The 14,261-nt window shown below is 43.9% G+C and overlaps 1 protein-coding gene across 1 annotated transcript; it reads left to right on the top strand.

The window, feature by feature from the left end:
• The first annotated feature begins 4,588 nt into the window (after positions 1-4,588).
• LOC142566863 (uncharacterized) lies at positions 4,589-9,479 on the top strand. Its single transcript, XM_075677791.1, has 2 exons — positions 4,589-4,974; positions 6,101-9,479. The coding sequence occupies exons 1-2, from the start codon at positions 4,681-4,683 to the stop codon at positions 6,821-6,823; spliced, it is 1,017 nt and encodes a 338-aa protein (XP_075533906.1). The 5' UTR covers positions 4,589-4,680; the 3' UTR covers positions 6,824-9,479.
• The last annotated feature ends 4,782 nt before the right edge of the window (positions 9,480-14,261 follow it).

Here is a 14,261-nt window from a genome sequence, read left to right on the forward strand (position 1 = left end):
ATTTATTTATTTATTTATTTATTGGTACCTCAAATACCCCATTTGGGGTTTTACATGAGGGGTGGGCATATTTACATAATATTTTCAATAAATGCCTTGAACGATGAATGACTGGAGTGGTGCACCGCTTCAGAAGGTAGATGATTCCAGTCTTTCGCTGTTTGAATGAAGAAAGAGTTAAGATGAGCGGAGGTGCGAGCTGGAGGGGGATAAACAGCCTTTGAATGGCCATGACGGGATGAAGTGCGATGCGCAGGCGTGATGTCGGTCTGATGAAGTAGTGAGTGATAAAATTTGTGAAAGAGGCACAGTCTTGCTGTTTTGCGGCGCTGCTCGAGGGTTGGAAGTTTCAGAGATGATTTAAGTTTAGTAACGCTAGTGTGGTAAGAGTAGTCAGAATGAATGAACCTTGCTGCACGATTCTGTATGGATTCTAGTGCTGTTGCCAGGTTAGATTGGTGTGGGTCCCATACTGAGCATGCGTATTCTAGTTTGGGTCGAACGATTGTTAAGTATGCGAGTAGTTTTACTGAGTGCGGGACAAGACGTAGATTACGGCGCAGGTAGCTTAGTACACGATTGGCATCATTGCTAATGTTGCAAATGTGTGAGGACCAACTGAGGTTATTGGACAAGTTAACGCCTAGGTATTTATATGAAGTCACAGCACATATTTCCGAACCGGCGATGGTGTAATTAGCTGACATAAATGATTGGCGACGATGGAAAGTAAGTAGTGATGTTTTTTTGACGTTGAGGGACATGAGCCAATTGTTACACCAAGTTTCAATGACGTTAAGGTCGGACTGGAGGGCGCGAGAATCAGCGTCGTTAGTAATAGGACGATAGATTACACAGTCATCGGCAAATAAACGAATTTTGGAAGAACAGCCTATAGGTAAGTCGTTAATGTATATTAAGAAGAGTAGTGGTCCCAGGACTGTGCCTTGTGGCACGCCAGAGATAACGGGTGATAAGGTAGACGAGCACTGGTTAGCGTAAACGAACTGTTGACGGTTAGTGAGAAAGTTGCGTATCCATTGGAGAACACGAGGGTTAAGATTAAGACATGATAGTTTTAGAAAGAGCCGTTCATGAGGAACCTTGTCGAAAGCTTTTTGGAAATCTAGGAAGAGGGCGTCTATGGGTATGTTTTGATCAAGATGCGAGCTGATTAAACACAATTCCACGATCGGATTGTTTACTTTCATTTTTTGTTGTAACACTGAGGACTACATAGAACTTTATTTTGTATATGTGAGAGAAGTATGTGGATATCACGAGCTTAAGCCAATGTGCGATACGCACACAAAGCAGCTGCTACAACATGAACTGCATTGAGGGCCACAGAACACATACGTAATTAAAGGTGCAAAATATAGGGGGAAGCTTCAAAATACGCTCTGTAGCACTGCAAAGTGTAACATATATTGTATGTGTACAATAAATGTTCAAAAATACAATGCAGCCATGTCCCATTTGCCTTCAAGTTTATTATCAAGTTCAAGTTTACTGAAGTTTATTATGACCATATGTACAACAGGAATCTACTGACACACCCGCAGTCAAGGTGGCTGTTCGAGGTGTGCTGGCTGCCTCAGTGTAAGAAAAAGAAATTGGGTGAATGTCGACACCAGTGCCACTGCTTCTTGCTTCTGACCTGCACGTGCCTCCGCGGCATCTTTGTGCACAAGTGTGCTGGCGTGGCGAGGCGTAGTAGTCATCCAAGAGAAAGAGTATCGTTTACATGGAGAAGTGGCTGTTCACCTTGCCTGCCGCTTTGCCTCAAATGTTTCCTTTACGACTAGGGTGACACACCCACAGTCAAGGTGGCTGTTCGAGGTGTGCTGGCTGCCTAAACGAAAGAAAAAGAAAGAAATTAGATGAATGTCGACACCAGTGCTATTGCTTCTTGCCCCTTACCTGCATTTGCCTCCACGGCCTCTTGACTTGCGGAGTCTGTATGAGGGAGCTGCTGTGGCTAGGCGTAGGCATTGTCTAAACAAAAAAAAAAAGGCCATTCAAATGGGAAATTATTGAAATCAATGCAGTTATGTCTGCTTCTTGCATTCTTCTTGCCCAAAAATTTTCAAATATGGTGTCCAGTACACACCAGGACTTTGACTGCTTCTGCTTTTTACCTGCAGGTGTTGCTGCGAGATCCTTAGTATGGCTGCGTGCAGCATTGTAACACTTGGTGGAGGCATTTGAAGTGGTAGCCAAAAATATAAAGAATCATCCTTGTCTGCACAAATGCTTTCAATTTCTAAATGCAGTGGTAACTATCACTATTAGTGCAAGGCCCCCACATCTATGCGGCAAGTTCCATAGCTCGAAACTGAATTTTTGCTTTCGTGTTTCACAAGGCGTCTGATATGTCCACATTAGATGTGATGTGTTTATTTTTATTTATCCCAGTGTGGAGAGAGCATCATTAAATTGTTTTTTTATTTTTGCTTGTCTTGTTTTTTGGTTTATTTCTGAGTTTATCAAGCACCAGTCTCATGATGCTAAAATGACTTATGTAATGACAATCATAGCTTTTGTTTTGCAGAAAAACAACGCATTTCCTGACCCATTGTTTGACATCCCCTCACTCGCATAATCTTGCGGAGTATTCTACCTATACTGACTTGCTTGACCTCCACTAAAGAGTCTTGCATTTTCAAATACGACTCTTTCCTTAAAATCATTCGACACTTCTCATAATTTCTGTACCTTGGGCTTCTGATACTCTGCAGTCACCATTTTTGCTTGTTTCTGACTAGAAATGTCTTCTTTAATTTAGAGCTTAAATTTTACTTTTGGAACACATGGAAGGGCTTGCCATTGCATATCTGCATAAAAGGGAAACATGTTTCATTAAACATTTGCAAAATCCAATTGAAGATTATAAATGCAGCTTGCAGTGTGATATGACTGAATGAGCTATAAAAGTAACTCATCTCACTTGGTAAATGAAAGCACATATTAGTGTGATGCACAAGATACGTTACACTAACGTGGTGGGTTCTCTTGCTTATGCAGCAAAATAATCAGTGCGCGAGAAAAAAAATTATTTTTGCGTAACCCTTGTACACACTGACTTAAGGAAAATGAGCTGGAGCTGTCCACATGATGTACTTATTTTACCTGCGAGTATGGTCAACAAAAATGTGTCCCAGCTGCTTAGTGGTATTCGGGATTATGTCAGTATTGCATATGTGCCTGTTGTCGAAAATAATTGAATTTTGAAAATGCTCGCAGGGATCTGATGTGCATATCTGCAGTTTATGGATACATGTAAAATACTCAGCATCAAGTGCAAGTGAACGGTCCCACAGGCCCGGAGTCGATCATGCAAATTGATTCGCTGCACAAATTTGTGACCAGAAAAGATATTCCACATCAAATGGCATGCAAGGAAGTGTTGAAAATATTGCACAGTTAATAAAACGCCTACGCTATTAATATGTGGGTTGATGCGCTCGTTATGCAAAACGGAGGTGAGGCGTGCAGACAGGACACAAAGAGTAGAGTATTTACAAGCAAACAACACGAGCGCCGCCCACTGCTCTACTCTTGTGTCCTGTCTGCACGCCTCACCTCTGTTTTGCATAATGAATCCTTACCAAGTAGCTGAGCTTTCTGCCGTTCTAAGTCTCGATGCACTCGATTTCGTCCGCATTAGGCACTCGCCTCTTGATTACTTCGTGGCAGAGATATACTCGGCATCAGACTGTTTGTCTGCTGTGGCCTTTGTAGAAGCATGATTGTACAAAGTGCAACAATTAAACAGATTCTTTGAGTTGCTTGCGGCTTCGCCAGTACAATTCCGGTGCGCTGGTCCGCCTGTCCAGCAATTTCCTACTGAAGGGAAACTTGCAAACAAAAACACCGCTCCGCATGCAGAAAAATGCTCTACTGTGACGCTTCTCAAACGATTGTGATGCACCACAAGAGCTGCCTACTCGCGTGATATTCTCAACAAGGAGATACATTCGTTTACTTACATGTCAAGGTATATGCCAGAGCACTTCGGTGGCACACAAGGCACGAGTGTGTGTGCCATAGCGTCCGATGTCGACGCGCGATCGCATGTCGAACCCAAACTGTACGAAACTACTACGCATCCAAAAAACAGATTCGAAACCGAAATTCGTGTCATCCTTTATTGCAAGAATGCGTACATCGTGATTTACATAAGTCGCGGACTTAGCGAGCGCTTTCTGTAAACTTAATATTAACGTACCACCTTCATAAAGCCATCAGGTATGCGCTTTTAGATGAGAAAGCATAAGGTGACCTGTACTTGCTTTCAGCTCTTTCAATAGTAATTGCGCTGGCCACATTGACCAGTAGCAACAGGGCGGCGCCCTAGAGGTTCCCACTTTTCCGGCCCAGCTTTTCCTCTAGAGTTGTTCTACTAACTCTATGGCACCAGCGGACGCGGAATCGGCGGTTGATGTATGCGACGGCTGTCGCCGACGATAACGAAGCAATTGTTCCTCGCCGCGTTGCGAATGCCATCAGGGCGATAAGTGTTTCCCATTGTGCGCGATAGTGCTTGCTGGGCTCATTTTATCTCTCGTTGACGCTTATCTGGGCAAAGTGTCTGACACCACTGAGTAGCGATAAGCTTGGTAAAAGAAGCCACCACGCTCTTGCGCGAGCGTAGGATTCGTGCCCGAAGACACCGCCATGCCGGATCGTGGACAGGGACGAGTGCACCGTTTTCGCGACCACATCGTCACCGGCGTCAACTGGCGACCGACGCGGTTCGTCGACGAGGTTCCCAGTTCACGTGTGTGCGGTCTCTGCCGCATGATCCCGAAACGGACGGTGCTGTTGCCGTGCTCGCACGCTCTGTGCCAATCATGTCACGCAGCCAGTCTCGAAGGGGGCGTTGGCCAGTGTCCGTTGGATCAAGTGCAATTCGAAGTAGCGGAATGCGTGGGTTATGAATTCCCTGCCAGAACAGTGAACACAGTGAAGGTGAGGAGGAAAGAAACAATTTCTCTCCCTTATATGTTTTTTTCGGGGGGGTGGGAAACAATTGAGCATTAGTATACGCATAATTCCGCTGCGGCATATGTGCACGCCTAACGATTAGAGTGCCTCTTTTACTATTGCTGAAGAGTAGTACTCAAATTCACCATGACTAAATTTTACTTTTTAGCGCTTATAACTACCAAAACAATAGAACAACTCAAGCTCACTGTAGGCTCATGTGAAATATTCTGTTGGAACTCGGTATTTACTTATTTCTTAGTGTCACAGATAAGCAAGCAATACAAAAAAAACACAATACTTTGAAATGTGCGATGTCACACTGACGTTTTGGGGTTGTAGAATCTGCGCTCAATTCAAGGGGAAACTGGTGACAATAAATCACTTCCGTGAAAATTAAGTGTTAATTCAGTGATATTTAATCACTTTCTATTCAAACATTATTCTTCGTTCCCTTGAACTTCGCATTGAAACATCATCAAAAATGTTGGGCTCACTACAAAATAAATTCACTATGTATTCTTCTAAAAGATGGTTTTGCTTCTGAAAAAATATCATTTCTGGAATTTTTTTTACTTTAGGACATTATTCCTTAACTGCTACTGCCCCCCCCCCGCCCCGCTCCCCGACCACCCTATAACAGCTATCTCGGCCCGTAGCAGGTGAGAGGGTTCATATGAGGAGCAAGCTAGCAAACGAAAAGAAGATGGCGGTCTACACTACACAACAATGCCGCTGTCGCCAAAGATAAGCTAGGAGCTGAAGAATAGTTCAACTACGGAGTCCCTTTTTTCTCAATTCTGGCTCACCAAGCCTCATTGTGTGCGAGTACCTGTCTTGCTATTTAGGAACATAATTCAATGATTGACCTTCACCTAATAACTATGTTTGATGCATCTTTAGTACATAGACAGCGGCAAGTGCTGCTGGGGGCGATTTGAGCATATTTGCTTCCCCATAAGATCTGGCGTATACACTGGTTCGCACCGGAATTCATGTAAAGGTACGTTCTAAAATTAGGGACAGAGATAGAAGGCACCTTTAAATAAAAAATGGTTTGTCGGCCAAAAAATTTAATCTGTGTTAATTACATATATTATTTTCTACTAAGGCGTACTGCTGGAACGAAGCGCACGGCTGCGAGTACACGGGCACCTTGGACCGCATGCTGGAACACTACGAGAACGTGTGCACATTTCACACCGTGGAGTGTGTGCGATGCGGTGAGGCAGTCCAGCACAGAGACCTGCCAACGCACTACGCGACCGGATGCAGTGCCGGTGTTTCTACTGCGATCACAGCGTCCTCGCAACCTACAGCAGTGACACTCGAAGACGTGAACGCTACCCTTGAAGACGTGAAGGCGATGCTGGGATGCCTCAACCACGACCAGCTGCTGCCATTGATTCAGAGTCAGTTGAATGAGCTTACAGAACAAGTCAGAAAACAGGAAGCCAGCTTCGCTGGGATTACTCGCGAGGTCGGAGCATGCGAGCGCAACTTAAAGGGCGAGATGGAACAAATCTCCGCCACGATTTCATCGACCGTGTCGCGCCAGCGGACGTCTCAGCAAAATCCATTGGAGGAAGTCAGCACGACGGGGTCGCTGTCGTTGCACTCGGGACAGGATCTGATCCTCCGAAAGTTAGAACGTTTAGCGCACCTGGAAAACTGGCGGAAAACTTCCCCGAAGCCTAATTACAGCCGTGTAATCGCTCGTTGTGAGACTTTGTGCAGCAGACTTTCGCATTTGACCAGTGCGCTGTCGACAAACGCGCAAATTAAAGAAGTACGGGTGGTCAGTTATGAGCTGACACTGGAAAATTGTGAGTAAATCATTCAGTGGCAGGGAGAAGGAAAAAAGTTTGCTGAGATTACGAAGTGGCACATGAGGGACACGTACTTTAGGGTTGTGGTTTGGAAGTACGGCACTACGCCAACACCTGCCCTCGTTGTGGAGATCGAGTTTAACGGGACGCTGGTGGACTCCAAGTGTTGGCCGCCTTTCTGGAGAGTTAGCACGGTGCATCCAGTAACATCCTATGAACGTTCGTTGACTCCCGCTGCCATATTTTGTGACTGCAAGCGCCATGATCCCTCACTGCTACACTTCCACCTCACATTTCGTATAGACATTCCCTCGCTGAAAAATGACGGCTACCTCCGAGACGGAAAGGTAGCGTTCCATATCATGCTTACCTATGCTGAGATGAACGGTAGCATCAGAGTAGCACCCTAACTTTCGCCATCGCAGAATTTGCACGGCACCGCAGAATCCTCCTTGGCACTTCACAAAATGTGTCACGTGAGCTTAACGAATTTTCGACCCACTTTCTAGTAAATAAAGTGAGTTCTACGACATTTGTTTTCTAAAATCTGCTATCCTTTGTAACTGTCAACCTATTGTTTTTTTACTCTACTGGCCGTTCATTTTGTTTATTTCTTGTGCTAATACAGTTTTTGTTCCGAAACCTTGCGCTCCTCGAGTGGTCTCTGACCTTATGACGTTCACCCCCATACTTTTCTCTCGATTATTGCCGTGCGGCTGTTAAAACGATTGATTTCAAGGCGACATTCGTGTTTGATATAACGCTGTATTACCACGCATTGTCCCGTGTCCGAAATACAGATCAATGTTAATGCATCGCATCGCATTTATTTATTTATTTATTTATTTATTTATTTATTTATTTATTTATTTGTAGATCCTTCAAGGCCCCAAGGCTTTACAGAAGGGAGTGGAACGAAATACAGAACACGTGCAGATAACAGGGTATAATATTATTTTAAAAAATTCAAAGTGCGGATTAACCAAAGTATTCTTCAATAGTAGTTCTAAAAGCACATGTGCCGGTTACGTTAACAATTGAGGCCGGCAGATCATTGCATTCATTGGTAGTTTTAGGAATAAATGAACAAAAAAATAGGTTCGTGCGACAGTGTGGAACGCCCAATTTATGGCGATGGTCAGTACGAGATGATATGCATGCAGGTCCGGACAAAAGTTCAGTTTTTTAATTCCAGATTGTAGCAATAAATTTTGTGCAGCAGTGATAACCGTGATAACTTCCTACGGGATGAGAGGAGAGGGTGGTTTAAAGTAGCCTTCATAGACGTTACGCTTGATGTCGGAGAATAGTTAGTAATAATGAAACGTCCGCTACGATGTTGTATAGAGTCTATTGCATTTGTTAAGTAATCCAAACCAGGGTCCCAAACAGAAGAGGCATATTCAAGCTTAGGACGTATTAGTGTTTTGTAAAGAAGTAGCCTTAAGTTAGTGTGTGCCACAGAGAAATTGCGACGGAGGTAACCAAGCGTACGGTTAGAATTGTTAGTGATGTGGTTTATGTGCCTTTGCCAGGAAAAATTAGATGTTATGTGTACGGCTAAGTATTTATAGGAACCGACCTCTTCGAGTACAGAGTTCTTCAAGTGATATTTGGATAGGTTAGACGAAGCAGTATTGCGGGAAATCCTCATAAGTTTGCGCTTCTGGCTGTTAAGTCGCATTTTCGAAGTGTCGCACCAGTTAGTTACCGTGTCTAGATCAGATTGTAGTTTTAGTGTAAGAATTTGATGATATTACTCTGTAGATGACACAATTCGTCTCCAAATAACCTTATGGAGGACGCTACACACTTAGGCAAATCCTTAATATAAATATGAAAAAGCAAGGTTCCGAGAACCGAACCTTGCGACAACCCGGAACTGACAGGACAAAGCGAAGAGTGAAATTGTTAGCCGAGAGAAATTGTGTTCTATTGCACAAGAAGTGCTCAAACCATGAGATAATATTACGGTCAGTGTTGAGTGCATTTAATTTTAGACAAAGTAATTGGTGAGATACGAGATCAAATGCTTCAGAAAAGTCTAAGAAGTTGGCGTCATTGTGAAATCCATTATGCAACGCGGCACCGATTTCATGTTTAAATGAAATAAGTTGAGTATCGCAGGAAAGTGATTTACGGAACCCATGCTGACGAGATGAAAAAGAATGAATTTGTTTCTAGGAAGTTGATGAGATTAGAGTATATTATATGCTCTAGAATTATGCATGGCACACTTGTGAGAGAAATCGGCCTGTAATTTAAAGGTGAATGCACGTCACCAGATTTAAATAATGGAACCACCTTGCCGACTTTAAAATCCTTTGGTAATGAGCACGACAGAATAGATTGCGAAAGGATGTTGCACAAAATTATGGATGAGCCATGTTCTGGAAACGCTCAGTAGGCCATATTTTGGCGTTCCTATAGAGTACACGAAATAAGGCCCGGAAAGAGGGGAATGCTTCCAAATAGTATGCCTTCGTGGTATGTACGGTATTGTTCCGGATAAGTCGGGTATATATTTTCTACGCCACGTATGTAAAGGAGAACTGCTTTTGTTTCAAATACCACCCATTCGCCACTTTCGCGTGTTTCGCGTCTACAAGCATTATTCATATTTGTTAATACCAAAAAGACACTTGCTTGTAATTTGATTTTTCTCAGCTGACGTCGTCCGGTGGAGCTTTGTACGGGAACTGCTGCTGCTTACCTGGTGCCACAACGTTGGATGACTCCACAAAAACCCCTCAACGAGCATTAATAGAGAATAAAATAAACATTTCCTCATTTCACAAGGCGTCAAGCGTCTTTTATGAAATTTCACGTGGCACATATGCGATGGAGGATTGCAAATCTCGTTCGCAATCATTTTTACTTCATAATAAAACGATTTCGCCCGAAAACCGCGCGCGGCTGAGCTGTTGAAGCAAAATAAAGAAAAGAAAAACGGTCAGCGTGGCAGGCATAAAACGCGTTGCAGCTAGCGTTCAAGACGCGCGCGCCCAGACCCGGAACCGGAAGTGTGGTTCAGGTATCAACGCCGACGGCTTGGTGCGCTGCAGTCGATTCGGCCGCTGGCCTTGACGAACGAAACTCATGGCCGCTGGGCTTTATGGGAGTGTCCGCTGTTGTAACGGCCGCCGAAGCCGCAACGGCGCCAATCGCAAGAGAGGCACCTCGCGGCTGTACCCCGTTATCGCCGGCCCGCAAGGAGGAAGCGCCGAAACAAGCACGCTTGCAATCACCCAGGAACGCGCATGCGCACAGGAGTCGGTCTGTACGACAGGGTCGCGCCGCCAGAAGACGCGGAGGGCCGTTTCGCCATGCGCTCAAGCGCCCCGCAATATTTTGTGGCCGAGTGTACGTGACAATGGTATAAGCGCGATGTGCATGCACCTGTAAAGTAATGTTTAACAGTCTGGGAAGAGAACAGCAGTTTACGATAGGTTGCGAGGCAGTGGAAGTACTAAGGGTAATACATCCACTTAGGCCGGGTAGTGACCGCGGATCCGGATCATGAGACTTAAACAATCAGAAGAATGGGCTGGGGTGCGTTTGGCCAGGCATTCTCAGATCATGAACAGCAGGTTGCCACTATCCCTCAAGAGAAAAGTGTACAACAGACGTGTCCTGCCAGTACTCACCTACGGGGCCGAAACCTGTAGGCTTACGAAGAGGGTTCTACTAAAATTCAGGACGACGCAACGAGCTATGGAAAGAAGAATGGTGGCTGTAACGTTAAGGGATAAGAAGAGAGCAGATTGGGTGAGGGAACAAATGCGAGTTAATGACATCTTAGTTGAAATAAAAAAAAGAGAAATGTAATGAGGAGGGAAGATAACTGATGGCTTTGTGCAGATCTTGTAAACTCACACAATATATTTGGAAAGCTTTGAAAGTTCGGGTTTTCGCCCTATGAGTTGCTTAAATGGTGCCGAAAACTTTGCCAATTAGTATATTTTGAGTAGCGCCGGGTCCCCTCACTCCGTATGAGGCGATGTTTTTACCAGGATCGGAAAATGATCACTACCGTGCGTTCCTATGTCTGTTGACCATTCAACGCCATCAAGAAGGTCTTGTGAGCAGAGTGTGACATCTATACAGCTTGGGTAACGAAACCCCCGCAAAAACGTTGGAGAGCTGTCATTTAACAGGATCAGGTTACTTTCTTCTGCGGCAGTCTCTATAATGCTTCCACGGGAATCATTATATTCACTGCCCAAGATGACGTCATGTGCGTTGAAGTCCCCACAAACCATCACGTGTGAGTTTGCGATACCAAACACGTTCACCGAGCTGTCTACTGATATTTTGCTAGAACATTGTAGATAAAGACTAATCACTGTGACGCTTGTATTTCTAAAAGATATCTTGCATGCTACGAACTCCGGTATATTTATATCGCTCGACTGTATTAAATAGGACGGTAGGTCTTTTCTCACGCATAACATCGCTCTGCTACTTCCAGCAATGCGCGATGATTTATATATAACATAGTTCGAAAGACGAAAGTCATCTTGTACGTAGCGGCCGCTCGGAGGGACTTCTTCTTCCCAAAATGTGTCACATGAACTTAACGAATTTTTGGTCTCCTTTCTCCTAAATAAAGTGAGCTCTGCGGCATTTCCTTTTTAAAATTTGCTATCCTTTGTAACTGTCAAACTATTGTCTTTCTAGTTTACTGGCTGCTCATGTTGTTCTTTATTTATTGAGCTAATACAGTTTTTGTTACTAAATATTGTGCTCCTGTTGTGCTCCTCGAGTGGTTTGTGACCTTATCGCGTCCACCTAGATACTGTTCTATCTATTATTGCCGTGCGGCTGTTAAAGCGATTGATTCCCAGGCGACGTTCGTGTTTGACACTGCGCTGTAGTACCACGCGTTGTCCTGTGTCTGAAATGCATGGCCAATCTCAACGTTCGCAGTGCTGAGGCCTTCGTTGATGGCCTTGGACCCTATCCTTCAGCAAGCTCTTTGTACTCGGCCATTCATTAACGGTGCATTCAAAGTTATAACATCAGACACAATCCGACAATGCAAAATGCGGGGATGGCGAGAGATCGAAATTCAAGATGATTAACAAAACCAGAACAAGGTGAAAGCGGGAGCCTACGTTTCGACAAGTGGACTTGTCTTTTTGAAGGCGACATATGCTTTCCTCGCCAAAGTATATATAGGTAGAGTTTTTCTAAAGGGGAGATGGGGTAAGGCGGGTGGGTGCGGCAACGAAGGAAGGTGTTATAATAAAAAACTACAATAATAAATAGAAAAACACACGCACACCACACTATTCTGCAATATGTTTGCAATACAATGTATTTCTATTACACAGGGCTCTTTGCTTGAATCCCTCTAGAGCGCGTGAGATGTACGTTTCTTTTTCTACATCTTATGTGTTTTTAGCGCTCTAAGTTTTTTATTACAATGCATTACCAACTTTCCCACCTATCCACCCTTGGGCAAAAGTGTGTTAGAGGCGAGGGTGTAGAATTGAGAACAAAGGAGTGTTGTGAATACTGAAATGGAAGAAATAAATAAATATAGACAAGAAAAAAACAGACAGGGAGAAAAGCGAAAAAATAAACAAATAAAACGTGCTAAGCAACCAAACTATGTGTTGTTGCCTATAGCTTGTAATTTAGCATGGCGAATGGATTCTAACGCTCCCTCGGCTACGTTTATCCCTATTGGTTGAAATGTCTTGAACTTATGGATAAGGTGTGGTTCCGTGTACTTTCTTTTTCAAAACGGTATTTTGGAAGACGTAGAGTTTAAGGTCATCAAAGTTATGACCTGGTTGGTTGAAATTCTCGGCGACGGCCTTGGAAAGCTTTTTAGCTGTGTCCGCACGATGTCCGTTTAATCTGGCGTTCATTGATTGTCCCGTTTCACTGATATATTGTTTCTTACAGAAGGACCATTGGAAAATATATAATACAACCGAACTTCCACAAGCAAAGCTAGTTTTGACTTCGTGTGTATAACTATTTGCGGAGCTCTTTATTTTAATGTCACTTTGAAGGTGCCTGCAGCTTTTGCATCTGGGGCTACAACATGCTTTGCTTACGGGCGGAAGATGTTGGCTACCTCTTGAATGCATGAACATCTCTTTAAAGTTTCTGTTGCGGCGATAGCTAGCCCTTGGTACATCCGGGAACGCTTTTCTCAGATGCTCGATACTTGATAATATTAGGTGGTATTTTCGTAGGATGTTGTTTATGTCTGGAAGTGCATTATAACATTTTGTTATAATTGCTGGCGGCCTGTCAGATTCTGGTGTAGGCTCTTTCTCAACTAATTCCGTCCGTCTCTCCAATCTTGAGGCGACATCGTAAGCTCTATCGAGAGCAACTTGTGGATAGTTTCTTTCTGCTAGCGTTGTTTTAAAGTCATTTAGGTGGTGGATGTACTCGTTGTCTTCGCTGCAGATTCTTCTTATTCGTCTCGCTTGTCGACAAAAATTCCTTGCTTGCAGTGCCGCGGGTGGCGGCTGTTGTAGTCTAAACATTGCTGGCTGTCGGTAGGCTTCGTTTTTCGCATGTTCTTCGTTGAGTTTACAAATTGATGATCGACTACGACGTCGAAGTTGACCACTGAAAGGAAGCGTTGCGGACTTCCTCTGAACAGCTTTGTGGAAGATAATTACGCAGGACATAGCGAACTGAGAACAAGAATAGGGCATTTCCGTACGGAGTGCAAACTCTCCCGTCGGAGGTGAGGCGCTTAATTAAGATCTAGATTAGAGATGGAAATCTTGTCCGTATTGCTTTCCACTGAGGCCGTTTGGTGACGCTACTATCGCATCCGCTCGAGTGCGCTGTAACGTGGTGCTTTTCGCTTTACGCGGACTTCCTCCCAATTTGGGAAAAGAAAGGACACCTCATTTCGGTTTCCTACGGCTCTCTATACACAAACCCCACTACTGACACCTCGACGATTACGGCTATCAGCGAAAATTTGCTCGTTTCATTCTTCCAATGGGAAGTCGGCGACTAAAGAATTATTGTTCGTTTCTCAAGAAGGACTCTAGACAGCATGCATTCATTTTTTTTTCCTTACTTGCGCAACAATTCACGTTTCTTTAAATAACTTGATGTGTGCCAGCTGAGACATGCTCCATACATAATGCGAGAAATTAAGGTATTAAACAATTTTTATTCATTTCAAATGCTCTAAGAAGTTTACTTCCTTTTTGAATCCACAGCCACGGAAGCTAAAAGCCCACATTATATTTTTTACCTGAAGCCTGTTCTACAAAGTGACATTCCGTGTTCGCGATAACGTCCCCACGAAAATATGCTGCAGTAGCGGAAAGTTTGATTTTCTGCCTGCTTATGTTCTCAAGCGCATACTTGGCTTATATCAATTTGCTTTTAAGAAATCGTACTTTAACACCCAAGGTTTTCCATCAACTCAGGTTTACATTTACGTTTTTGTTG

This window comes from Dermacentor variabilis, unplaced genomic scaffold (genome assembly GCF_050947875.1).
Source record: "Dermacentor variabilis isolate Ectoservices unplaced genomic scaffold, ASM5094787v1 scaffold_13, whole genome shotgun sequence".
NCBI classification, from domain to species: domain Eukaryota; kingdom Metazoa; phylum Arthropoda; class Arachnida; order Ixodida; family Ixodidae; genus Dermacentor; species Dermacentor variabilis.

Coding starts and splice junctions, on each gene's coding strand:
- LOC142566863 (XM_075677791.1), top strand. CDS start 4,681: ATGCCGGATCGTGGACAGGGACGAGTGCACCGTTTTCGCGACCACATC. Junction 4,975..6,100: donor GAACAGTGAACACAGTGAAG/GTGAGGAGGAAA, acceptor TTTTCTACTAAG/GCGTACTGCTGGAACGAAGC.